A 26710-nucleotide genomic window follows, 5' to 3' on the forward strand; every position below is an offset into this window, starting at 1 on the left:
AGTTATTTTTTCTTACAGCCCTTCTCTTCCTCCTGAGAACTGTCTCCTGTGTAAGGGAAAACAGCCTATCCATGCAGCGCCCGGCAGTGCCCACCTGACAATATGAGTGCTTTCTACATTTCCCAAACCCTGAGTGCCACACACACCTCAGCACTTACGTACTCTCATGGCCTCGCTCATTAATTTCTTCCTGGAGACTCAAGACACTGGTGAGGTTAATGATCCTCCTCCGGGGGTAACAGGCAGCTGTCATTTCCTTTGGGGAGTCATTTTCCATCATCTCCACATCAGAATCTTCCCGATGTCTCTTTCTGAAATGAAAGGAAAGAACTGACAGGCTGTCCTGGAGCTCGCTCTGTAGACCAGGCTGGCCTCGAACTCAGAGATCCGCCTGCCTCTGCCTCCTGAGTGCTGGGATTAAAGGCGAGTGTTACCACTGCCCAGCTCCATTTTATTTTTTAACTCAGCCAGTATATGTGTTGAACTTCAGAGAAATGAGCAGCATCTATGTGGGTGGCCGCTTCCACATGCTGTGCTATGGCAGGCCAGTAGCTGTCCTGTGTCACACTACCTATCTGACAACCCTCAGATCTCAAGGGCCTTGAGCAAGTAAATAGACCTTGTCAAGCCTCATTCATTCATGAATCATTCCAAGATCCATCCATCTGTCCATCTACCCATCCACCTGATACGCACCAACTACATACAGTGGTGAACACATTAGAAAAGGGAAGCCCTCATGCTTACTGTCTAGCAGGAAAGGTAGCAACAGAGACTTTTAAAATCCAATTTTAAATGCTTAATTAAAAAGTTCTTTTATGTGTATAGCTGTTTTGCCTGCATGTATGTCTGTACACCACATGCATTCCTGATGCCTATAGAGGCCAGAGAGGGCACTGGATTCCCTGGGAGTAGAGTTACAGACAGCTGTGACCCGCCATGTTCTAGGTGCTAGGAATCATGGGTCATCTATAACCTGGGTCATCTATAAGAACAGCCAGTGCTCTTAACTGCTGAGCCATCTTTCTAGTTGAAGAAAAAAGTTTTAATAGTGGCAGATGGTAGGAAGACAATACAAGGCTATATAACAGACTGATGGGAATGTATGAGGGAAGGGATCTTTTTGTCTGAACGGACAACATGGCGGTTTGAGTGAGAACGACCCCATATCTGAATACTTGGTCCCCAGTTGGTAGAACGTTTAGGAAGATTAGGATATATGGCCCTATATATAGGGCCATAAAAAGAACTTTTTAATTAAGCATTTAAAATTGGATTTTAAAAGTCTTTCTGTTGCTACCTTTCCTGCTAGACAGGTGTGTCACTGGGAGCGGACTTGAGGTTTCAAAAGCCCACAGCAGGCCCAGTCTCTCTCATTCCGCCTCCAACTTGCAGATGAGATATAAGCTCTCAGCTACTGCTCTAGCGTCATGCCTGCCTGCCTGCTGCCATGCTTCCTGCTATAGTGATGGTGGACTAGCCCTCTGAACTGTAAGAAGCCCCAAATTAAATGCTTTTTCTTTGTAAGTTGCCTTGGTCATGGTGTCTCCTCATACCAACAGAAAATTAACTAAGACAGAATGCCTTTGGGAAAAGGTGACATTTGAGCTGAGACATGAGTGACAAGAGCCCAGAGTTCCAGGCTGAGGAACACCAAGGGCAATAAAAGGATCTAAGAAGCTCAGCCAGTCCAGGCCAGTCCCAAGGGTCATGTGACTATAATACTGCAAGAGGGAAGAGGGAAGCAAGGTGAGATTTAAGCTATCATCTTATGTGTAATGGGAAGCCTGGAAAAGCTTTCAGTGGGAGGAATATAACCCTCTTTTTCTTTAAAGTTTTTTGACTGCCCTGTGATAAATAGCACTCAGTTCCCCAAATGATGAACAAATGTAATATTTCCTTGGCAGGGTAAGAGCATTAAACAAGATAATACATATAAAGTATCCAGCTTGAAAATACCTGCATCACTTATTCTCTGGCAAAACATCCTTAGAAGCTGCCTTGGTAGGCCAACGCAGGAACGAGCAAACCGGAGTTAAACAGTACGTCCACATGCATTGTTCACTCCGGTGCCAGATCTCTTGATGGCACCTCCAGAACATGCACCTCGGGCAAGAGGTTTTCAAATGAGCACCAGGTCACTGCCAGCTCATGACATGACGACTGGCCACCTCATGAGCCTCAGTGGGACTCGGTATTTGGGAACTTGTCAGAGAACACATTAGAAGTGCTCACGGTTAAATGGCCTTTTAATTACTCTAGCTCCACACTAACTCTTCTCCCCTGGGCTCACAAACGTCAGGGAACTCTGTAAACTGGGCTGCTTCGGAAGGGAGCAACAGCAGTTGTGGCGAGAATGGAGAGCCATTTCAACAGCAGTTGTGGCGAGAATGGAGAGCCATTTCAACAGCAGCTGTGGCGAGGATGGAGTGCCATTTCAGGCTTTTCTCTTCAGTCATACTGGGTGTCAAGGGTTTGCCAAGTGCTTTCTTAAAAACAAAAGTCGCGGGGGCTGGAGAGATGGCTCAGAGGTTAAGAGCACCAGCTGCTCTTCCAGAGGCCCTGAGTTTAATTTCCAGCAACCACATGGTGGCCTACAACCATCTGTAATGAGATCTGGTGCCCTCTTCTTACCCGCAGGCATACATGCAGGCAGAATACTGTATATATAATAAATAAATAAATCTTAAAAAAAAAAAAAAAAGCCAAAACAAGAATTGCATCTGTGCTCCTTCCAATGTGTTACTAAGACATAAAACCACGAACATGTAAGACTCTCATAGGACGTGAGCCACTGTCAAATGCACACAGTAGCATTTGTGGAGAACCTGCTAGAAGACAGTTTTAATGGAGAACAAAGGAGGCCACACCTGGGGTTGCCTGGACTGGAAGAGGGTGCTGCTTTTTGTGCCGCTTCAGAAACCCCTCTTACTGCGTCCCTCTCCAAGTTCTGACTGACGGCAGCTGCTTCAGTCGGGACTGGGAGCTCAAGCATCTCCTCATCCTTCTGCACGGCTTCTTCAGGAGGGCCCTCTGTTCTCCCCCCTTGGACAGGGTCCTGGGGCTGGCTGGGCAGAACCTTGCTCATAGGCTGTAGAAAGGCATCAAGCTTCTGGTCCCGGGAGTCTGTACGGACCATCTGGTAAGCATAGACTTTGTCACCACTTCCACTAGTAGATGAGGAAGTCACACCTGTCGTGGATTTAACCACCTCCCCAGAGGGTCCAGCAAGTCCTGGAAGAAAGGTCTGTTTCAAAAGAGAAGACAGAAGAAAGGGTCAGACTTTAGCACAGAAATATCCAGATCCCAAAAAAGAACAGTACTGGATGAAGACATCAGAGCCAGATGGAGTTATATCAGGTATCAGGGCAGAAGCAAATTTCATTAAAGGAGTATAAAACGTTCATAAGCATAAAATTCAAAAATTAAGCAAAGTTCTTATAATCTTAAAACTAGGTTGAAATAAAAAGTGAAAAATTTTTATATTTTGTCTATTTTTCTACTATAAAAAGATTCTATTTTATTTTATATGGCAAAACATACACAGCATAAAACATACCATTTTAAACTATTTTTAAGCTAGAATACCATGGCAGTGAATACATTCACACAGCTGTGCATCCATTTCGCCCCTCCCAACTCACACTAGACTTCCCATTCCCTCCGCATCCCAGGCCCTGGCAACTACCATTCCACGTTTGGGTTTTTGTTGTTGTTTAATTTCTTTGTCAGGGGACTGACCCCAGGCCTCTCACATAATAAACGCATACTCTACCACGCACTGAACTATAGCCTGAGAATTCTACTTTTGTTTTTGGTTGAGACAGGGTCTCTCTGTGTAGTTTTGGTGCCTGTCCTGGATCTTGCTCTGTAGACCAGGCTGGCCTCAAACTCAACAGAGATCCGCCTGGCTCTGCCTCCCGAGTGCTGGATTAAAGGTGTGCACCACCACCGCCCAGCGAGAATTCTAATTTTAAATACACTTCCTTCCTTTATTCTCTCCACTGGTGTATAAAAACCAGTGACTACCCAGAAGCAGGGGTCCCAGATTCTAGTTACCAAATACCAATCCCACTGTGAGAGACCCAGAAAATTCCACTCAACTCCCCAAGACTCACTGTGATGGAGGGGGACACACTTATGCCTTCCTCAAGAGGAAGGTAAAATGTTTAACAGATTCTCCTGATGTCTTGATGTTCATAATTTAAACACAGGGAGAGAATGACAGGGACAAAGCCCAGCAGGGGATGATTCTGATGCAGCCACTCTGGATTCCAGCCCAATGTACTCCTGCTGTGGGTGCAGGGACTTACCACCCAGGTTCAAGTTTCACTGTGTGCTCCCCCCCCCCCCCCCACACACACACACAGGAAAGCTTCAGCCCTATCCCATTCACCCACAGCAGAAACATGCCCAGTGATTTGGCTCCTTCCCACCAAAAAGAGGAAGATGGACACATGAATGAACCCAACAAAGGACATCTTCAGATGAAGAATTACTGGTATAAAATGAATGGGAGGGGCAGGGTGACAGTCATTTGGCAAACTGATTGTAGGTTGTGATTCAGGAAGTTCTGAGCCAAATCAACAATGATGTGAATGTACTTAACACCACTGATCAGTACATATGGTCAAATGCCTCAAATGCTAAATTCTGTTATGTCTCTTTTAGCCATAGTTTGTAAATCCAAACATCACCACTTGGATCTCATCTCACCGAAGTATGAGAACTTACAACACTGTGAGAGAGGGCCACTGGCAGTATGGAAAACTAAGATATGATGATATGGCTTTGTTTTTGTTTTTTTTTTTTTTGAGGGATCAAACCAGAATGAACAAAATTTACAAGTGAAAAGATTCTAGGCAAAAGAATGTTTTTTAAGGGGCTGAGAGATGGCTCAGAGGTTAAGAGCCACTGGCTGCTCTTCTAGAGGACCTGGGTTCAATTCCCAGCACCCATATGGCAGCTCACAACTGTCTGTAACTCCAGTTCCAGGGGATCCAACATACATACATACATACATGCAGGCAAAACACCATTGCACATAAGGTAAAAATAAATTAATTTAAAAAAAAAAGCATGTTTTTGTGTCTGAATATAGTTATGCCTCTAGATTTCCAACTCAAAGGCAATATAGAGGATCAGAGAGAGTTAAATAACACCACAAAGAAACAACCAGCTAATCCAAATGCACATTATGCTACAGAAAACCTAGAGAAGTCAATGAGAACAGCATTTTTTAAAAAAGGAAAAGCCAGGACTGCCAAGATGGCTCAGTGGGTAAAAGTGCTTGTGGCTAAGCTTGATAACCTGGGTTAAGTCCTGGAGGTCACATGCTAGAAGGGGAGAACTGACTCGGAAAGTTACCTTCTGATCTCCACATGCTCGCCACAGTACATGTGTACATGTACATGTACATGTGTACATCCCCCACAGATAAGTAAACGAAAGGGAGGGGCTTTACTTAATTCAAAGAGACTGAAGAGACTTGAAGGCAGGCCTGGTGGCGCACATCTGTAATCTCAGTTCTTGGGAGGCAGAGGCAGGAGGATCAGAAGTTCAAGTTTCCTCGGCTACAAGCAAATTCAAGGCCAGCCTAGGCTATGAAACCCTGTTTCCCCCAAAATAATAAATACACAAAGAAAGCACCAACTTAAGAGATTTAAAAAATGTAAGAACCAAATATTATGACTGGACATCACTAGATACGGATGTGAACACAGCTGGTATTAAAAGGACTCTCTCGATAATTAAGACATTTGAATATAGACTAAGTAGTAAATGATGTTATTGCTATTAATTTTATTAGGTGTAGTATTTATATTATGTTATATAAGAAACTTCTTAGATGTATACTGAAGTATTAGGAAGAAATCAATGTCTAAAATGTGCTTTCATACATACTTTCCCCTTCACTAAGCAAGATAGGAATAGCTAAACCAGCAGGGCAAACGCTGGTGTTGTTAAAGCTGGACAACAGGTATATGTACCATTTAATTTTACCTGTGCTTAGAAATATGCATAACAACAAAAACAAAGTAACAGCTCTATTCAAAAGGGAACTGTAGCTGGAGAATTTCTCTCCAGCTCCCGCCATCAAGTCCCGCCAGTCCCAGAGCCCATTTATAAAATAAACATATAGATTCTTACATTATTTAAACTGCTTGGCCATTAGCTCAGGCCTGTCATTGTCTAGCTCTTACTCTTATATTTAGCCCATTTCTATTAATCTTTACTTTGCCACATGGCTCATGGCTTACTGGTACCTTACATCTTCCTTGTCCTGGCGGCGGCTCCAGGCAGTCTCTCTCTTCCCTTCCTGTTCCCTCAATTCTCTTCTCTGTTAGTCCCGCCTATACTTCCTGTCTGGCTATTGGCCAATCAGAGTTTATTTACATATAGCGATATCCACAGCACTTCCCCTTTTCTTCTTTTTTTTTAAAAAGGAAGGTTTTAACTTTAACATAGTAAAATTATATATAATAAAACAATTATCAAGCAAGAATTATAGTTATAATATTAAAGAAGAGATCCTATCTATCTTATATTTGTGAGTTTAAGGTTTTATATCTAACTTATCTTTTATTATAACTAAGGAAAATTGTAAGTATCTAGTCTTTAACCATATCAAAGACCTCAGAAGGATATAATATTGCCTGAGAAATGGGAGAAGGATGTAAGCAATTTTTGGGAGTCTTGTAGGGTAGACAGAGACAGCTGAGCCTGGACAGTCATCCAAAGTTTTTTTGTAAAGTTGGGGCATCTGTTTTTAGCCCATAGGCCCAGAGTCTCTTATTTATTTATTTTTTTGTGTCTTGTAGAATGTCTGGCAGTTTCCTCTGCAAAGCAGGAACCTGAAGGACCATTTTGTCAAGCAAAGTTCAGTGGTTATCTTTTTATGGGTCCTGCATGTCCAGTTGATCAAGCAGTCCAGGCAAGAACAGTTTCTTGCCCAAATGGCTATTTTTGTCAAGATGAAGATAAACTCCATACGGAGTGTCTTCGATGTCCATCCTCCTCTCTGAAGTAAATCGGTGTTGTCAGGAGTAGACATGTTTCATTGTCCAAAAAGTCTAAATTTTTAAAATATTTTAAATGTCATATTCTGTAGGTCTTTGAAGTGTTTGAAGACTACCTATTTATCTGAAATATATCTATGTATATCTAGAAGATTTAATTAACATGGCTATAAATATTATCATAGATGACTAATTATTAATCTATTTTTTAATTATTCATTACAATTTTAAATGCGTTATATAAACATAATATCTCAAATAAGAATAGAAATATATATATAGTATAACAAAATTAAGTTTAAATTTGTATCAATAAATTAAAATCTATAGCAATGTAAAACATTTTAAATAAGTTGTTATTCTTTAAAAGTAGGTTTATTAATCTATCTTTTATCTGAGGGTCCAGGGTTCATGTCCCTGTTCGGGCGCCAGCCCGGCTAGCTCAGTCGATAGACCATGAGACTCTTAATCTCAGGGTCATGGGTTCGTGCCCCACGTTGGGCGCCGTTTGTAGCTAGAGAATTTCTCTCCAGCTCCCGCCATCAAGTCCCGCCAGTCCCAGAGCCCATTTATAAAATAAACACATAGACTCTTACATTATTTAAACTGCTTGGCCATTAGCTCAGGCCTGTCATTGTCTAGCTCTTACTCTTATATTTAGCCCATTTCTATTAATCTTTACTTTGCCACATGGCTCATGGCTTACTGGTACCTTACATCTTCCTTGTCCTGGCGGCGGCTCCAGGCAGTCTCTCTCTTCCCTTCCTGTTCCCTCAATTCTCTTCTCTGTTAGTCCCGCCTATACTTCCTGTCTGGCTATTGGCCAATCAGAGTTTATTTACATATAGCGATATCCACAGCAGGGAACACCTTTCTTTGAAGACAGTCACAATGCAGAAGAGGGGCTGGGAGGATGGCTCAGTGGCAGGAACATCTGCTGTGCAAGCATGAGGACGTGATTCAAATGCCTGGCACTCAAAGTCTGGCCTGGCTACAAGCATCTATTACCCAATCACTGAGGCAGAGACAGGCAGATCCCGAGATCCCACTTGCCCGTCAGTCTCGCTCAGAGAGCACCAGTTCAGGGGAAGCCAGGCTCAAGGCAATAAGGAGATAGAAAAAAAATTCAACATCCTGCTCTGGCCTCTGCATACAAGTGTGTGGATGCATGACCTGCACACATGTGCATGGAACACACACACACACACACACACACACACACACACACACACACACCTCAGAGAAAAATGTTACTGAAAGAAAACTATCAAAGCAGTACAAAGATAATTCAAAATTACCTTAAAAAAAAATCTGAGTTTTTATGATGTGGAACACATTTTAAAGCAGCAAAGGCTCAGAGAGACAACGGAGGTAGATGCCCTCACCTGGGTGAAATACATCCTGGACGAATTGGAGCCCAACAGCTTGCCCTCAATATGCTGTTGCACACGCTCAAGGATACTCTCTTCATGCAGAAAGTGAACTTCATGCTTGGTGGGGTGCACATTGACATCTACATTCTGGGGACTGATTTCCAAACTGGAGAGAGAGAGAGAGAGAGAGAGAGAGAGAGAGAGAGAGAGAGAGGGGAGGGAGGGAGGGAGGGGTATCACAAAAGATGGGAAAATCTCCATGTGGTGACTAGACAATTTGGAGAGGCCCAATCACCACAGCCTCAAAGTTCAGGATCAAGTCAGAGAGACTGCGTGCCACCTCTGGTAGTGAGGAGCTGTGCATCATCTTTCTTGGCCTTAGTTTCATTTATAAAGTGGACACAATAGCTCTCCTCACTGCACAGATTTACAGTGGGAATTAAGTATATACAAGGCACCTTACATGGGTATGGCAGTTATTACAGGTGAGCTGTCAGCTCTCTAGAACTGCTGGATTGTGACCTCAGGCAAGTACCTAACTTGTCTGAATGTTTTCTCATCTTTAAAGATAGGGTAACTATCAAACTGTCCCCTCCACTCACTTTTCAGGGAAAAAACAAAAAACAACAACTTGCTAGTCAACTCAGAGTTCTTACCCCCGCTCCAAGTCCATCTGTCATGGCTTGCTGATAATGGAGCTTTGTGATATGAAGCCCTGTCAGTAGAGGCCACTACAGGGATGACAGGAGGAGTTTCCTAAGTCAGTTTTAGGAACAAGTCTGTCAGTGGCAAGTCATTTCTTCTGGTAGGCAATACACCCCCACAGCAGTTCCTCAGTGTGGAGAGGAGTCCTGTCCCACTTCGCCCCAGGGCCGCAAGCCACAGTGACATTCTTTCACTGGGCTTTATCTCAGCTCTATTAATGTCTCAGCCCCAGGGGAACGGCTGCCCTCTGCACCTGTTTTCCTGTCACTCATCTCTTACTACTCAGCTCCCTGGTTTGAATTCAGTATGTAATTTTTTACAATAAACTTTCCTTGTTCTGTTGCATGATTTCTATCTCCTGTTTAGATCCCACCTAGTACAAAGACCGAACACACTGATGACATTATGGATTCATTACCCAGCGAAGAAACACAAGATGGAGTCAACAACTGCACATTAAATCTAAAAACGACTTTAGTCTACGGCCACAGCACCCTGACCGTGCCTGATCTCATCTAAGAGCCATCATGAACATGGTTTTTACTCTTCTTCTCATTTCCGTAAGAGAGGAACAAAGACAACTTTTTTGAGAGAGGTTCCTGCTATACTGGCCTGGAACTTAAAATTCTCCCAAGTGCTGGGTTTATAGGACTGTTCTAGAAGGCTCAGCTAAGAATGAACTTCCAACACAGTTTCTGCCAGAAGGCTAAGGTTTCAACCCTCAAAGATCTCAGTATGAACTGGGCCCTTGTGTAGCTTTGTTGCAAAGAGAATGGTCACTCTTGGTGCTGGTTTTCAAACGTTTCTTCAGATAAGCAGAACAAGAAACAAGGAAGAGACCCTGACTTTTTGGGGGGTGTTTGGTCTGAATAAGGCAAGCCCTAAATTATGTGTGGTAACTGAAAAATGACTGCCAAATTATTTAAGTAAGCCACTGGGATCTGCCAAGCTAAGTCAAGAACCCTACAGGAAGGCAGGTAGGCAAAGGCAATTAGCATGCAGCCCCACCAACCAGAATCCATAGAGATGAAAGGAGAAAACCGACCCCACAAAAGGGTCTTCAGACTTCCCCATGTGTCCTGTGCCCCGTGCTTGCTTTTCTGCTCTCTCTATCTTCTCCAGTAAATACACAAATAAAATCTTTAAAAATGTTTAAAGACTCCCCACAGGGCAGGATGCTGTTCCATGACCCCAGCAGGAGGAACCACAGACTCCCTACGTGAGAACTGGGCCATTTTCCAGGGGGAGGGACAGAGCATCCTTTCACCAGCAGTGCCCAGGATCTGCCCGGGCTGAATACTGCTAGGCAATCTCTTTCACGGAAGGACACTAAGGATCTCAGAGAGGCTACATTACATTACCTGAGGTACAGGAATGGGTGTGTGTTTTTGGGCAAATATGCAGCATATACAGTTTCTATGGCTTTTCTCAAGGCAGCTGATTCTACCAACCGGTCTGAAAAGCAAAAGGAGAGTAACCAGTTAAAAATTATCCTTCACGACAAGGCCACAGGTGCATCATGAAGTCACCTTGGGAAGAACACCTCTGCAGTGACAACCTTATCAGACGCCCTTTATCCGTCACCACTTCTGCATCTCCTACAGGTTTGGGGCTCTTCCTCTCATCAAGCAGCAGAAAAGATGAGAGGGTGTCCAATCCTGCCTCCTCACTCCTTTTCCCCATAAGCTCCTACACACTAGCTTTGCTGTCTCAGCAGTTCTCAGATGTTTTAATCCACAAAGACAAAGCTACCAATCACACACGGCAAAAGCTGAGAGATACCCTAGCGGTGAAAACTAATGCCAGCCACGTGTCCAGCACTACAACGGAGATGTGTGTGACACACGCACGCGCGATGAGAGCGCAGCTAATTCTGTCCAAGGAGTTCCAATATGAGGGTTCCTGCAGGTGGCCATTTTACTCTTTGGGGGCCTGCCACCCAGCTCCCAAATAAATACAGAGACTTATTCTTATTTATGAATGCCCAGCCTTAGCTTGGCTTGTTTCTAGACAGCTTTTCTAACTTAAATTATCCTGTTTCTCTTTAACTATGTTTTGCCTCTGGGCTTTTTACCTTTATTTTTATATATCTTTCTTTCCTTCTTACTCTGTGGCTGGCTGGGTGGGTGGGTGGCTGGTCCCTGGCATCCTCCTCTCCTCTTTTCCTTGCTCTCTGTGCTCTCTTCCCTAGATTTCTCCTCCTATTTATTCTCTCTGCCCAACAGCCCCACCTACTTCTCTCTCCTGTAGCTAGAGTTTTCCTGCCTGGCCCACGGTCAGGGCAAATCTCTCTCACCCGCCAGTCCCACAGCCACTCAGACCCGATCAAGTAAACACAGAGACTTATATTAGTTACAAACTGTATGGCCGTGGCAGGCTTCTTGCTAACTGTTCTTATATCTTAAATTAATCCATTTCCATTAATCTATACCTTGCCACATGGCTCGTGGCTTACCGGGATCTTCCCATGCGGCTTGTCATGGTGGTGGCTGGCACTGTCTCCCTCTCAGCCTTCCACTTCCCAGAATTCTTCTCCTTGTCCCGCCTATACTTCCTGCCTAGCCAATGGCCAATCAGTGATTTATTTACTGACCAATCAGCAACACACTTGACATACAGACCATCCCACAGCACTCTCCTGCCTAGCTATTGGCCATGTAGACCTCTGTTAGACCAATCAGGTATTTTAGACAAAGTAAAATAGCTTCACAGAGTTAAACATATGCAAAATAAAAGAATGCAACATATCTTTATATCATTAAACAAATATTCCATAGCATAAATAAATGTAACACATCTTAAAATAATATTCACAACAGGTTCCATACTAAATGATGAAGGGTAAGAGCAAGCTTTCCAGCACTTCAGGCAGTCAAACAGTTCTATGCATGGTTAAGATAATTTAAATGACGCAGGCTTGGAGGCTACAGATAAAGGCTAGGAGAAGTTAAGACTAAAGACAGAGCAAGATCTGTATTCAGAAAAACCTAGCTCTCTTTTCTCCTGAGACAGATTTTAAAGGACAGCTTGATGAACTGTGAACTGGCAGCTGAGGATATGTCCCATCTTTTTATTTCTAAAGAGTGATGACTTTATCAGCAAGGAGACAATTATTCTGAGTGAGGACACAGGTCTAGTGGTGTACCTGACAAGACAGATGGAGCAAATCTGCCAAAGTCTCTCAAAGTGAGGCTGGCTATCACAGTGACCTTTGTCCATGCTCCCTAGGTGAGCATACACAGTAGGACAGAAGAGGAAACTGGCCTATTTTTGCCATTGTGAACAAACTGTCCAATGTTAACACAGACTATGGTACATGGACCCATCAAAACCACGAATAAGGCAGTCAGATGACACTCAAATGACTTTTGCTTGTTTGCTCTGCAGTCACCATATGTGATACAGAGCAGTTATTTCTTAATTTTTTAAAAAACACTGACTTATTTTGGGGGGCAGAAGTACATGTGGTGGTCAGAGGATGTGATAGTTTGAATAGGTATGGCCCCCATAAACTCATGCGTATGAATGCTGGGCCTACAGAGAGTGGAACTATTAGAGGTGTGGCCTTGTTGGAGGAAGTGTGCCACTGTGGGGGTGGGCTTTGAGGTCTCCTATGCTCAAGCTACACCCAGTGTGGTTCACAGTCTCCTTCTGCTGCCTGTGGATCCAGATGGAGATCTCTCAGCTCTTCTCCAGCACCATGTCTGCCTGCATGCTGCCATCCTTCTCACCACGACAATAATGGACTAAATATTGAAATTGTAAGCCAGCCCCAATTAAATGTTTTCCTTATTAAGAGTTGCTGTGGTCATGGTGTCTTTTCTCAGCAATAGAAACCCTAACTAAGACAGAGGACAATTTGCAGGAGTACTGTGTGGGTCCTGGGACCCAAACTCAGGTCATCAGGCTTGCTGACAAGTACTTTTACCTGTTGAGCCTTCACTGTCCCCCAGTGCTGTTAAATCTTACATTCAGAACAAAACAAATAAAATGCTATTCCCAAGACTTGTACATGATAAGTCTTTGGGATAGTAGGGAAAATGTCTGCTAACATAAATGGCATTAAGACAACCTGTCTACCAGTGGTTGGCCTCTCCTAACTGCTCCTGGATTGCTCTGAACAACTGCTGTAAACATACATGACTTGGATGCCAGAGAAGTGGCTCTTGCTGCTGCTCTTACACAGGACCCCAGAACCCACATCAGGCAGCTCACCACTACCTGAAGCTCTAGCTCTACGAGAACCAACACTCTCTTCTGAACTCTGCAGGCACTGTACTCCCACATTCATGCATGTATGAGTGCGCGCACGCACGCGCGCGCACACACACACACACAAATAAAAAAATTTGTTTTAAGATGTATAATTTGAGACATTATAGCCACTTAATGCTAAAAAAAGGAAGAAAATATACAATTTCCAATAGCAAACAAAGAATGTAAGAACTAAACTTATGATGAAATGCTTTCCAATAAAGGCAAAGGACCTGTAAGACACCACAGAGATACATGTGCACATGTACACTGCTGCCCTATGCACAATAGCAAGAAAATAGAATCATCCTAGATGTTTATCACCAGATAAATAATGAGAATGTGGTCTATATATACAATGGAATAAGTCATAAAAAAAATGAAATCATTAATTTACAGAAAAACGAATTGAACTGGAAATTATAGTGAGTTAACTCAGGAACTAAGTTAACTCAGTTAACTTAGGTAGACAAATGTGGCATGGGACAGATCACTGTGACGTGAAAATGGAAATGGAACTACTAGGCATGGAAAGGCACAGGCAGGGGGAGGGGAGCCGAGGATGGACAAAATGTATGCATGAAAATGCCATGAAACCTTGTACTTTGTATGCAAATTAAGAAACAAAGTAAATATATCTATGCCTTAAAAAAACAAAACAAAACAAAAAACACATGTTAGAGGTGACACTCTCTCAAAAGAAACCCATATACCCTTGGGCTGGAGAGATGCTCAGCAGTTAAGAGCACCTGTTGCTTTGCAGAGGGCCCAGGTCAGTTCCCAGCACCCACATGGTGGTTCACAACCATCCTTAACTCTAGTTCTAGGGGATCCAACCACTTCTTGCCTCCAAGGGCACCAGGCATACACATAGTAGACAAATATACATGGAGGCAAAACATTCATACATGCAAAATAAATAAATTTATTTTCAAAGCCTATACCCATGTCTTAAGTGTATACTATCCTCTTTCTAAGTCTTCCTCTTTCATTCCCTCAATACCCATCTTTTTTTTTTTTTTTTTTTTTTTTTTTTGGTTTTTCGAGACAGGGTTTCTCTGTGTAGCTTTGCGCCTTTCCTGGAACTCACTTGGTAGACCAGGCTGGCCTCGAACTCACAGAGATCCGCCTGGCTCTGCCTCCCGAGTGCTGGGATTAAAGGCGTAAGCCATCACCGCCCGGCTCAATACCCATCTTAAATCTGTATTAAAAACTGATTCTTAGTAAACTCCAATTTGCTTAAAAACAAAAAAACAACTTTGAAGCTAGGCCCTCTGCTTAAGAGGCCCCCTGGTAGTAGGATCAGGATCCATCCCTGGTGCATGATCTGGCTTTTTGGAGCCCACTAGCTATGGTGGGACACCTCGCACAGCCTTGAGGCAAGGGGAGGGGCTTAGACCTGCCTCAACTGAATGTACCAGGCTCTGCTGACTCCTCACAGGAGGCCTTACCTTCTTGTAGGAGGAAATGGGGGGGTGGGTTGGAGTGGGAGGTGGGGGGGAGGCTGGAGGGGCGGGAAGAGGGAAGAGGGGGAATCTGTGATTGATATGTAAAATGAATAAAAAAATTCTAATAAAAAAAGAATATGAAAATCAAATGAATGGAAAGATGCGTCCTGCATCTGAACAGAAGCTAAGTTGAGACTGTGGGGGTTTGGGGGCAATGTACTCTAGCACCATCCAACCCTTGCAATATACAATTAAGCTATACAAATCCAAGTCAAATGGCACTTAATAAGAATCATGTAAATAATAGGTCATCAGAGAGAAAAGAACTAATTCAAGGTAATTTAATTTCTTCCTTGATTTCTAGAATTATCCTTAGTGTTAGAAATTTAATTCTTTAAAAGAAAAACTCTCAAGGGTCTTAGGATTCAGCTTTTTAGTGACAATGCCTATACCCAAGTCTTGGTTTTCTGCTATACAATGTGGAAAAGCAGCCCCTGACCTAGGTAGGGTAGAGTTGGGCCTGCTTGTAAAGGCTGTGATGCAAGCACATGAGGAAGGCATTCTGGCCTGCAGCGCTCAAGGTAACGGGCCAGACTGTGACAGCCGACATCACAGACTTAAGGTAAAACAGGGCGAAATTCTGACACGAAGTTTTTCCCCCGTGCAATCGAACCTGGGAATCAGGAACTCTCCAGGTTCCATTAAGCTCTATGTGCAGACACTTGGCTCTTTCTCACTTACGGTTGATGAAGAGTAGGAAAATGCACTTCTTCACAGAGTAGTTCGCATTGGATATATAGCCATTCATTTTGAAAGCCAGGGTTTTATCCTCACAGCCAACTTCTATCAGCTCTCTGTTTAGAAAAGAGAAATTTTGAGATTTTTCTAAGTATAAGAAATCTCACATTATAAAAGAATCACAATAGGAAATAAAAACAAAAACAAAAAACCCAGGGCTCTTTCCCATAAACCAACTCTGGGGAAAAAAAAAAAAAAGAAAGGCCTGAGACTAGGTTCAGCTGAGGTCTAATGAGTCTACACTATCTGTCCATCCATCTATCCACCCACCTCCTCAGTGTTTTCAGGTATTTATGTTGAGTGTGGGACACTACTCCAACTGCTGAAAAGTAAAGATGAGTCTAAGCTCTCAATCCTTACTTTGCTTGAAATTTTATTGTCACTAAACCCCAAAGCTTTAAGTCTCAAAACTCATCTCTGCTGACCTGAACCTTTACTGTACTGCACAGCACCAATGAGGTTCCCAAGAGTGTTTATTGGTAAGGACAGGTAAACAAGAGTCAGTCGGTCTCTCTGAAAAGCCACACTTATTTCTTCCTAAGTTTTCAGAATAAACCTTTTGGCAACTAGGTAATTCCTAGCAGCCTTCACATTCCTTTTCAGTCTTCATGGACTCTAGAGATTTCCCTTCTTGTCCTGTTATTTTTCTTTGGAGGTATCAGCACAGCCTGCTAATGAATAGCATAATTATCTCACTTCCTTCAACTAGAGTCCTGAGAGAACAAGAATCACTCCATCTGTTCACTACCATATCCCTACTACAGTACAACACTCACTAGACTTTGCTGTGCACACCAGGGATGCTTTTCCTGCAGTAACATGCCCTCTGAGTGCCAGGGTGCAGAGTGCAGCCTGCAGTGGTGTACAGACACACTGACCCACAAACCGCTTCTTTCTCCAATGTCTCAGGCCAGTTTGGAAACCTACTTGTTTTTTTTCCTTTCTTCCTTCTTTCCCTCCCTCCCTCCTTCCTTTTCTTCCTCTTCTTCTTCTTCTTCCTCTTCCTCCTCCTCCTCCTCCTCCTCCTCCTCCTCCTCCTCCTCCTCCTCCTCCTTCTTCTTCTCTCTCTCTCTCTCTCTCTCTCTCTCTCTCTCTCTCTCTCTCTCTCTCTCTCTTCCTTTTTCCGAGACAGGGTTTCTCTGTGTAGTTTTGGAGCCTATCCTGGAACTCGCTCTGTAGTCCAGGCTGGCCTCTAACTCACAGAGATCCGCCGGGCTCTGCCTCCTGAGTGCTGGGATTAAAGGGGTGCACCACCACCGCCCAACTTGTTTATGTTTTTGTTTTTTGTTTTCTTTGGAAACCTACTTCTGGAAATGCTCTCTAGGGACCATTCCAATCTCTTATAGCCCCTAGGGAGTCCATAACTAGTGTTCAGTCTTAAAATCTTGTCAAAAGCTCTTAAAAGTTACCCTGTAGAACAGAGATCTTCCTTTGATCTAGGAGTACAGCTTTGTAAATGAACTCATTTACATTTAATTAGGAAGAAAAGGTGGTGACAAGCGGACTCCTTGTTCCCTTGGTTTGACTCAAAGAACCAACAGTTTGTCCTTGGAAGTAGAATTTCAGTACTAGGACAAAATGCCGATGCTTTAGAGACCTTGGAAAAGTCAAGGCAGATCCGGCTGGCTCCATGTGTGCCTCATGTATGCTTGGCACAGGGAGAATCTTAATATTGTCACCTGGGGTATGGCATGGGCCTTAGGGACTTTGTGAAGTCCAAATCAGGAATTCCTAGCAAGAAACTTGTGATGGAAATGGTGGGTTTTACAAACAGAGGGGCGCCCAAGAGGAACTTGAAATATAAGCAAATTCTTCTCTTGGGTCTTCTTTGTTAATGATGGGCTGCTAACATCTGCAAATTTAGTCTTTAAGAACAGAAATTTTCGCTGGGCGGTGGTGGCACACGCCTCTAATCTCAGCACTTGGGAGGCAGAGACGGGTGGATCTCTATGAGTTCAAGGCCAGCCTGATCTACAGAGTGAGTTCCAGGACAGGCTACAAAGCTACACAAAGAAACCGTCTTGAAAAGCCAAAAAAATAAAAATGGGAACAGAAAAATTTCATTCACCTTTACACCCCTAAATTCTGATACAAATCTTGAAATAAGAAAGGCAAATAATCAATGTTGAATGACAAGTAAATTAAATCCTCACCTGGCAATAATGCAATAAAAGGAAAACAGGAACATTAAGGGTGACAGAATTCTAAATTACAAACATTTTGAAAATAAAGTCCAAAAGAACAAGTGGATATACAGGCACAGCACTCAGGAGACAAAACTCCCAGAGAGCACTGATTACATGAGATAGAGACTGGATCAACTAACGTGAAACATGAAAACAGGCCCAGATATCTGACTACGCCAACTCTAACAGCATCCATTGTCTCGGCAGGTTTGAAAATAATGCAATGGGTTGATGAATCAAGGGAAGGGATTCGAAAGATTTTGTTAAACATGGATTACTCACATACCGACTAACAGCGTTTCCGAAGATGGAACGAATGTTGTCCACAGTGGTGGCATTGGGTAGTGTTCTGATATCAGCCACTGTCTCACCTTGCTGGAAAACAGACAGCATGGTGACTTGACATCCAATGGCATTACTGGATGAGAAGTAGAATTATTTCTTAAAAATCTCCTACTTTCTTTCCTAATACAAACTGTCCTTCAAAAATCATAACTTAGGGACTGGAGAGGTGGATCAGCCATTAAGACACTGGCTGAGGCTCTCGAAGAGGTCCCAAGTTCTTTTCCCAGCATCCACACAGTACTCACAACCATCCGTAACTCCACTTCCAGGGGATTTGATGACCTTCTTCTGGACTCTGTGGGCACCAGGCATGCACATGGTGCAGAGAAATACATGCAGGAAAAACATTTGTACATATAAAACAAAAATGAATGTATCTTTTTGAAAAAAAATCATGACTTACTTTTTTAACTGAGAAACTAATGCCTGAATTGTGTATTGAATACCTGGAAAAGAAAAGGTAAAAGCTAAGCAGAGGATAGTCAAATGCATAATAAATTCAGAGATCTACTTTTAATTAAATATATTGGTAGATTTATAAGAAAAAGGTGACTTAAACAAAGATATGTACAATATATGTACAATCAAAATACCTTGATATAACCTATATTATCCACAATAAAACAAAGCAACAGAGACTAGACTCATGGAGATAACATTGCCAAATGTGACTACGTCAAACAAAACACTGAATGTTACAGGCTGCTGACTGGATCTTGGCACAATCTGAACCTACAGGATTATTTTCATGACATTAGAAGGCCTTGGCTGCCATCAGGACATCCTTAACACTCAGATTTACCCTCTGTACTTGATTCTCCCCACTGCTTTTTCCCAGCTGCTGGGTCCTGCTCCAGTATCTCCACAGCCTTTTTGAAGACAACTTTATCATTCCTCTGTTCACCAACCCCATGAACCAAAGTACCATGTTCAAAGAAATGTATTTATTAAATAACAATTTTCCACCTTACCACATTTAGAACCCATTTGTACAAATATACTACATTTATTGAAACACAATTCTGCTTTTAGCTGCTCTGAGTCCCCTTTTCCTATTAATAGCCTCCAAGTTGCTTTGGGAAACTCCTTTTATCCCATCCCTCCTAAGGCATGCCAAGTAAAGACTGCCAACCAAGAAGTTCCATCAGAGCTGTGGGCACAGAACCATGAATCCCAGTAATGCCAACCATAGCACTGTCCAGGACAGACCTTCAAAGCAGAGGCAGAAGAGAATACCCTGTCTTACCTCTTCCTACCCAGTGAGCAACTATTCAGTGATTTCTTTTTGGCTCAAGGTAGCTAAGATCAGTTCGCTTCATCAGCCAGCAGTGAACTCCACCATGAGACCAACTGTGCCCCTGGCAAGATGAGTCAAGACTCAGGGCTGATGAGCAAACTGGACCAGACCAGCACACAGGCCAGCTTTGTTGTCTGCACCCAGTTTTCAAATACTCTCAATATATAAGCGCTGGGGCACATTCCTTTAATGACAGAGCTCAAGGACTCACTCCCGGATTTCAGACAGTACCTTCCAACAACTTCCAAAATTTTCCCATACTCTTCACTTGGATTTTTCAAAGCTTTCCTCCTTGTCATTATGTTGTAAAAAAGGTCCTCCACCTGAAGAGAGATCCAGTTGTCTTGTAAGTTCATGGATGTATATGGAAAGCTTTGCACTGTCTACCTAAAGCTGGATCTCAAGGTAATGAACCCAGTGACATTACCAACAGCACTGTTCTAAGTCCTGACTCAGGGAGGGGAAAGGGATAAGGAAGCATCAACAAGGGAATTAAAGGGTATTTTTCCTACATCCACATTCATTAACTTCTCAAACAGATAATAGGGGATGGCTCTATGGCATGTTGTTTGTTAAAAATATAAAGGACTAAAAACATGAGGACATTTAAAATTATTGTCTTGCTCAAGAGAATAAGACATGAATGTAACTCTATAATCAATTACTATATTACATGGCATTCAGAGACATTTTTCAAACTAAAGACAATCATAAAACTCTGGAGATGATTTGGAGTTCTCAACAATCACACTATGCATGCAGCTAAGGCTCCCTCTAGGCAGCACTTTGAAGCCCAGGTTCGTTTCTGCCTCCTGCCTGTCTCTCATGCTTAGGACTTGAGATGTGCTACAGCTGCGGTCAGGAGTGAAGGGACCAGAGAAGTGTAACATGAAAGTGAGGTGCTCTATGGGATCCCAGACTGGAAAGACACTGAGATGCTATGATAAGGCTGCATGATGAGTTTCCTCTTGACTAACAACATTCACATGACCCACCCGAGGCCCTCTGAGGCAGACAGGTAGGAATTCTTTCTTCCACTGGAGACACTAGAAAGTGAAATTCTGAGATGTTAAGTGATTTGCCTGTGAACACACACACTAAAAGATAAGACTGGGACTCCAACCCATGTCTTCTGGAGTCAACAATGTTTTTTCAATGCCAACTACTCTGCCGCTGATGTTTACCATTCCAGTCCCTTACGAAAGACAAGAAGGTAGACAGGCTGCCATGTCATAAAACCCAATAATCATTTTTCTTACTTAGAAGCGTAGGTATCTTGGGACTTCTATTAGAAGCCAAAATTTATTTGATTTTTACATCAAAAACTCAAAGCCATCTTATATTTTACTTCAAGCATTCCTACAAAGCTGTTTGTCACCAGAATGTACCATTCTTACCGTTATCTGGGTACCCTGGTTGCCTGCACATGGTTTAGGAGGGGCTTGCAGCTTTCCATCTGAGTATCTTGCTCTAGTCAGAAAACATAAAAGATTATTAGTATCTAACAGGATGATTATCCAAAGCATAAAAACACAAATCATGGTATAGATATAGTAGCATATTATCTGTAACCTCAACACTGGAAATGCCTTGCAAGTTCCTGAACTACATAAAACAATAAATACATTAATACTCCACATTTAAAATGACAAACTTTATGATTTTTTTAAAAAAAAAAGTGCAAATAAATAAAACCTCAGACACCAAAATTAACCAGGCCCAAAGTCTATATAACACAATGAACTTCTATACAGTTAGAACAGATATTGAGAAATGAATCTGTAGTGCTTCACATTAAATTTTACACTTTCAGTATGAAATATATTTTATGTGCTTATCCACTACCCAAAACAAAAATCCACAATAGAACTAGTAAAACAATGTGCTCTCTAACCTCTTTCGTAATCGTGTCTATTACCTGGATTCGGTCCATATTACCACACTTTAAAAATAAAAATTGTATCAATACATTATAACATAGCCATATTATATATTGTTAATTAGATTTTATTTTAAAGCCCTATTATAGCAAACCTTGCCTGAACTGTTAAATTCTGAGTTATTAACCAACAGCTCTGCCATTGCTGAAGGTAGCTGTAAATATTGCTGCAATTTTGCAACCATTTGCCTGCTGAGGTCCTGATAATAAAAAAGGCCTTAGCCAGCAACAGTAGTGCACACCTGTAATCCCAGGCACTTGAGAGACAAAAGCAGGAGGGTCACTGCAAGTTCCAGGCAGCCAGAGGTACACAGCAATATTGTCTCAAAACCAAAACAAAACACAATATCCCACAAACAAAACAGTTCTTGATCTGGCACAGGAACAGTCTTTTATCCAAGTGTAGACCAATGTGCTAAGTGATCCTGAAAGCAGGAAGAACCCTTCGGCCTTGGGGAGAGGGGTGAGCTGGGTAGGTGACAGCATCAGAGAAAGGAAGGAAACTCATCAAGGCTTTGAGGAGGAATAGTTTCAGGAGAATAGTGCAAGAAAAGCATCTTATAAGTCAGAGAACAAGGAATTCTGGAAGACTTGGCACTTGGTAATATGAGAGAAGGGGCTGGAAAGTGGGTTCAGGGCATATGGGAAGTGTCTCAGCCAGTGACTGCTGTGATGAAACACCATGACCAAAGCAATTTGGGGAGCAAAGGATTTATTTGGCTTATACTTCCACATCACAGTTCATCATCAAAGAAGTCAGGACAGGAACGTATGCAGGGCAGGAACCTGGAGGCAAGAGCTGATGCAGAGGCCATGGAGGGGTGCTGCTTACTGGCTTGTTCTACATGGCTTGCTCAGCCTGCTTTCTTATAGAACCCAGGAGCACCAACCCAGGGATGGCACCACCCAGAACGGGCTGCCCCCACCATCAATCACTAATTAAGAAAATATCTTACAGCCAGATCTTATAGAGGCATTTTCTTTTTCTTTTTAATTAATTTTTATTTCATGTGCATTCGTGTTTTGCCTGCATATATGTCTGTGTAAAGATGTTGGATCCCTGGAACTAGAGTTATAGACAGTTGTGAGCTGCCATGTGGGTGTTAGGAACTGAACTGGGGTCATCTGGAAGAGCAGCCAGTGCTCTTAACCACTGAGCCATCTCTCCAGCCCTAGAGGCATTTTCTTAATTGAGGTTCCCTCTTCTCAAATGACTTTAGCTTGAATCAAGTTGACATAAGACAATCCAGCACAGGAAGGCACTGGATGTCAAGAGGATACCTCTAGATTTCATCCTGCCTCAGAAGGGAGCCACTACAAGTCCCAGGTAAGGCATAACACAAAACCAGAGGTCATGAAACAAAACTTATACCTCAGGGTACCTGCACAAAACTTAACACACAATTGTCTGTCTGGCTTATAACATGCCAATCAGCCCACCCAAATTCACATAGAATCAAGCCCCCTAACATCTGCCCTGCATATTCTGAAGCACTCTCTATTACAGCACACATTAGTCTTCAGAAAAAGATGGAGGACACAGAATTTCCTGTTTTAATTTACAACATTCATGCTTAAATGTATTGTCTTCTTGCTTTTCTTTCTTCTTTCTGCACTCATTAGATACTACTCCTAGTCTTTAGCCAGTGGCAGCCAATGCTTAAAAACCAGAGCATGATTTTGATTTCTTGAATCCCATTTTTGTTCTGTCCTAGGACCATTCTGAGCCTCTGTAAACTGGAAGCACAACAGCCAGCCAGCAGCCAACTGCCACAGGCACAGGCTGAAGGGAACCAGAAGCTCAGGAGCTAGCAAATGAATTGTGGGTCTTCAGCATCCCAGCCACAGACCTGTAATTAGCCCAAAGTGCTACCCCACCAAAGGGCAAAGGCGAAATAATACTAGCAACTACTATTTGCTTAGAAAAATCTATGCGCAATATACACCTTTCTTGGTGCTTGCAATGTTTATGTTACAACTTCTCTTTCTCTCTCTCTCTCTCTCTCTCTCTCTCTCTCTCTCTCTCTCTCTTTTGTTTTTTTAAGGCAGGGTCTCGGGTTTCTCCGCATTGCCCTGGCTGTCCAGGAACTCGCTCTGTAGACCAGGCTGGACTCAAACTCAGAGATCCACCTGCTTCTGCCTCCCAAGTGCTGGGATTGAAGGCATGCACCACCATGGCATGGCACAACTTATCTCTTAAGAAGCCAGAAAGTGGGGCTAGAGATGGCTAAGCTGTTAAAGCACTGGCTGATCTTCCAGCAGAGCACAGAGGCCAAAGAGAAAAGGAGCAGAAAGGGGTTTCACTATCTCTTTAAAAGATACATCTCATGACCTGGGAACTTGCAGAGGACCTGCATTCTATACACAGAACTCACATGGCAGCATACAATCATTTGTAACTCCAGTCCCAGGAGATCCATACCCTCTTCTGGCCTCCAAAGGCACCAGACATGTACCTGGTACACAGGTACGCATGTGGTCAAAATATCCATACACATAAAATAAATGTATTTAAAATTTAAAAAGGAGCCATGAAGTAAGAGTACCACCTTATGATCATCCCTGTGGATGAACACTTTATTCATAGGAAGGGAAGATAACTAGTATCTTAACAACAACAACAACAACAATGTAACATGTTTAGGGAGGGACACACTGAGATCAAATACCTCACAAAAGTCATTATCACATACCTGTATGCACATTTTCCATCGGCTGTTTTGGTTGTAATAGTAACATGAGCCACATGGCTTATGCTTGCCAAAGCCTAGGGAGGGGAGGAAAGGAGATGAAAGAAAAACTCACTGTTGCTTCATCAAAGGCGAAAGTTACCTAACTTGCCTCTTTTGATCTACATTCATGTAGCAACAATGAACAATTTGATGATGTTTGAAGAAAAAGAGATAAAATCTAATTCCTAGGGTAATTACTAAAACAAGGGAAAGCATATATTAAAACTCCAAGAGGAATTACAAACACTTCCTGTGTTAACACAACTGCATCTCGTGCTGGTACACAGGGCTGTGCTGGACAGCTCCCATTACTCCAACAGGGCATGAGATGATCAACTTAGAGACAGAAGGCTTCTCTTAGCTCATGGTTTTAGAGGACCCACCCCACGGTCAGTAGGTCCTGATGCTTTGGTCCCGTGCTGAAGAAATTCATCCTGGCATGGAGTTCATGGAGACCAAAGCCACTCACACCTGACATCCACAGAGGCCAAAGAAAAAAGGAACAGGAAGGGGTTTCACTATCCCCTTTACTTAGCTTCAATAATCTCCCACTAACAATGAACTGGGGACCAAGCTTTTGGTGCATGGGTCTCTAGGGGACACTTCAGTTCCAAATGGTAGCAAATGTATTTAATATATTTTCAGTGTCATATCTTCCGAGAAATTAAAAATATACTTTCAGAAAGAAGGAAAAAAAAAAGGATCTCCTAAAACTGCTTTATAGAAACAATTATATTTTTAAAAATATGAATTTTGGGCTGGAGAGATGGCTCAGAGGTTAAGAGCATTGGTTGTTCTTCCAGAGGTCCTGAGTTCAATTCCCAGCAACCACACGGTGGCTCACAACCATCTGTAATGAGATCTGGCTCCCTCTTCTGTTCTGAAGGGATACATACAAGCAGAACACTGTACACATAATAAATAAATAAATAAATCTTTAAAAAAATAAAAATATGAATTTAAAATTGCTACAATGGGTCTGTGCAACAATATGTACACATCTGAGGCAGTTTCAATTCATTAAAAGGAACATGGCTCTGCTTGGGAAGCTGAGGCAGGAGGATCACCTGAACCCAGGACTTTGAGATCAGCAAAGGAGCTTGACTCCATCTCAAAAATAAATGAACAAAAAAGGGAATATTCTTCAGGCTCAGAGATGACTTGGTCATCACCAGATTTCCCCAGGTTGTGTAGTCTATCCCTCTCTCTCCCTTTGTGCCAGGATGGTTCCAAACTCTCAATTGTCCTGTCTCAGTACTGGTATTATAGGCATGTACCTTTGCACCCAGCTTGGCTTATATAATTTTCAACACTTACAGACTTGAGCTGGGTGTGGTAGTGCAGCTTGTAATCCCAATATGTTGGAGGTAAAGGTAGGATGATCTGGAGCTTAAGACCAGCCTCAACTACGTAAGGAATTCAAGACCAATCAGGGCTATAGAAGACCTGGTTCAAAACATAAAACACACTTAAAATATAAATGACTTTGAGACCCATGTAAGGCAAGACCTGCTCATAGAAGACAATCCTATGTATTTTTAGGAAGAAAGTGAGCCAATATGTTCAACTATTTCTACCTTGAAAAGGAAAAAAAAAAGAAAAAAAAAATCGCCATTTGCTCAAATTAGGATGTAGGTAAGATTCAACGAAGTGTGAGTGTGGGGGTGCTGGGAAGACAGAAGCAGCAGATCTTTGTCAGTTCCAGGACAGTCAGGACTACTTTCGTTGAGATAGTGAGACCCTGTTTCAAAGAGAGAGACTCAGAGAGAGAGGGATCGGGATCAGATGAAGTGGATTCTCAGGCTCTTCAAATATCTTTTAGTTTACAGGTCCTTGCTCCTTCTCTGCTCTCTATTCCTGTGAGGATTACCAATTGAGTCTATTGTATGTAGTTTTCTAATCCCAGTATGGTTTACATTACCATTCCCATATGCCCTCTATATTTTCCATACACTGATATTTGGATGAAAGTGTTGATCAGATTCACATTTGATTTTTTGATAAAACTTCATAGGTGATTTTAGGGACTTCTATAAAGAGATACATGATATCCAGTGCCTCTGTAGATAAAGTAGTATATCAAATATTTTTGAAAAATTCTGTCCTGAAAAGCTAAATTTGTTAAAATTTGTATGTATTTAACAAGTACAAAGTATTAAATTTCATTTGTCCCTGTTGAGAAATGACAACATTATCACAGGAGGACATTTTTATACATTTCTTTAAACCTTAGCTTACCTCACCCCGGAAGCCATAGGTAGAAATACTGGCTAAATCCTCAAAGGTCTGCAGTTTACTTGTAGTGAACCTCTCACACACAATATCCAGATCTTCCTTCTACATGGTTAAGGGGGAAGAGTAAATAATTATGTCTCTCATTTTCCAAATCTTTCTGGATTTTCAATGTATTGCTTTCATCTGAGAAGAAGTTCTCCGAAGAGGTTTAAATTAGCACTACCTTCCTTACCCAAGACATCAGCGGACCTGGAGGCTCACCTTCTTCACTAAGTCCTCCTTCTCAGTGTAAGGTCGTTTCCACTTCATGTCCCCACCTCCTAGCACTGGGACTCCACCCTTAGACCTCTTCTCTACCTGTACTCACTCATCTCTGTCT

The 26710-nt window shown here is 42.5% G+C and overlaps 1 protein-coding gene across 1 annotated transcript in view; it reads right to left on the reverse strand.

Annotated features, from left to right (window-relative positions):
* Mlh1 (mutL homolog 1) overlaps positions 1-26710 on the reverse strand; it is a 45475-nt gene that overhangs the window by 13125 nt on the left and 5640 nt on the right. Inside the window, exons 3-13 of the mRNA XM_059268797.1 lie at positions 26335-26433; positions 24058-24131; positions 20823-20895; positions 19657-19748; positions 18532-18574; positions 18070-18158; positions 15541-15653; positions 10459-10552; positions 8405-8558; positions 2871-3247; positions 163-311 (exon numbers count right to left, since the gene is read on the reverse strand). Coding sequence (XP_059124780.1) covers positions 163-311; positions 2871-3247; positions 8405-8558; positions 10459-10552; positions 15541-15653; positions 18070-18158; positions 18532-18574; positions 19657-19748; positions 20823-20895; positions 24058-24131; positions 26335-26433 — 1357 coding nt within the window. The remainder of the gene's footprint in view (positions 1-162; positions 312-2870; positions 3248-8404; positions 8559-10458; positions 10553-15540; positions 15654-18069; positions 18159-18531; positions 18575-19656; positions 19749-20822; positions 20896-24057; positions 24132-26334; positions 26434-26710) is intronic.

Source organism: Peromyscus eremicus, chromosome 7 (assembly GCF_949786415.1).
Source record: "Peromyscus eremicus chromosome 7, PerEre_H2_v1, whole genome shotgun sequence".
NCBI lineage: Eukaryota > Metazoa > Chordata > Mammalia > Rodentia > Cricetidae > Peromyscus > Peromyscus eremicus.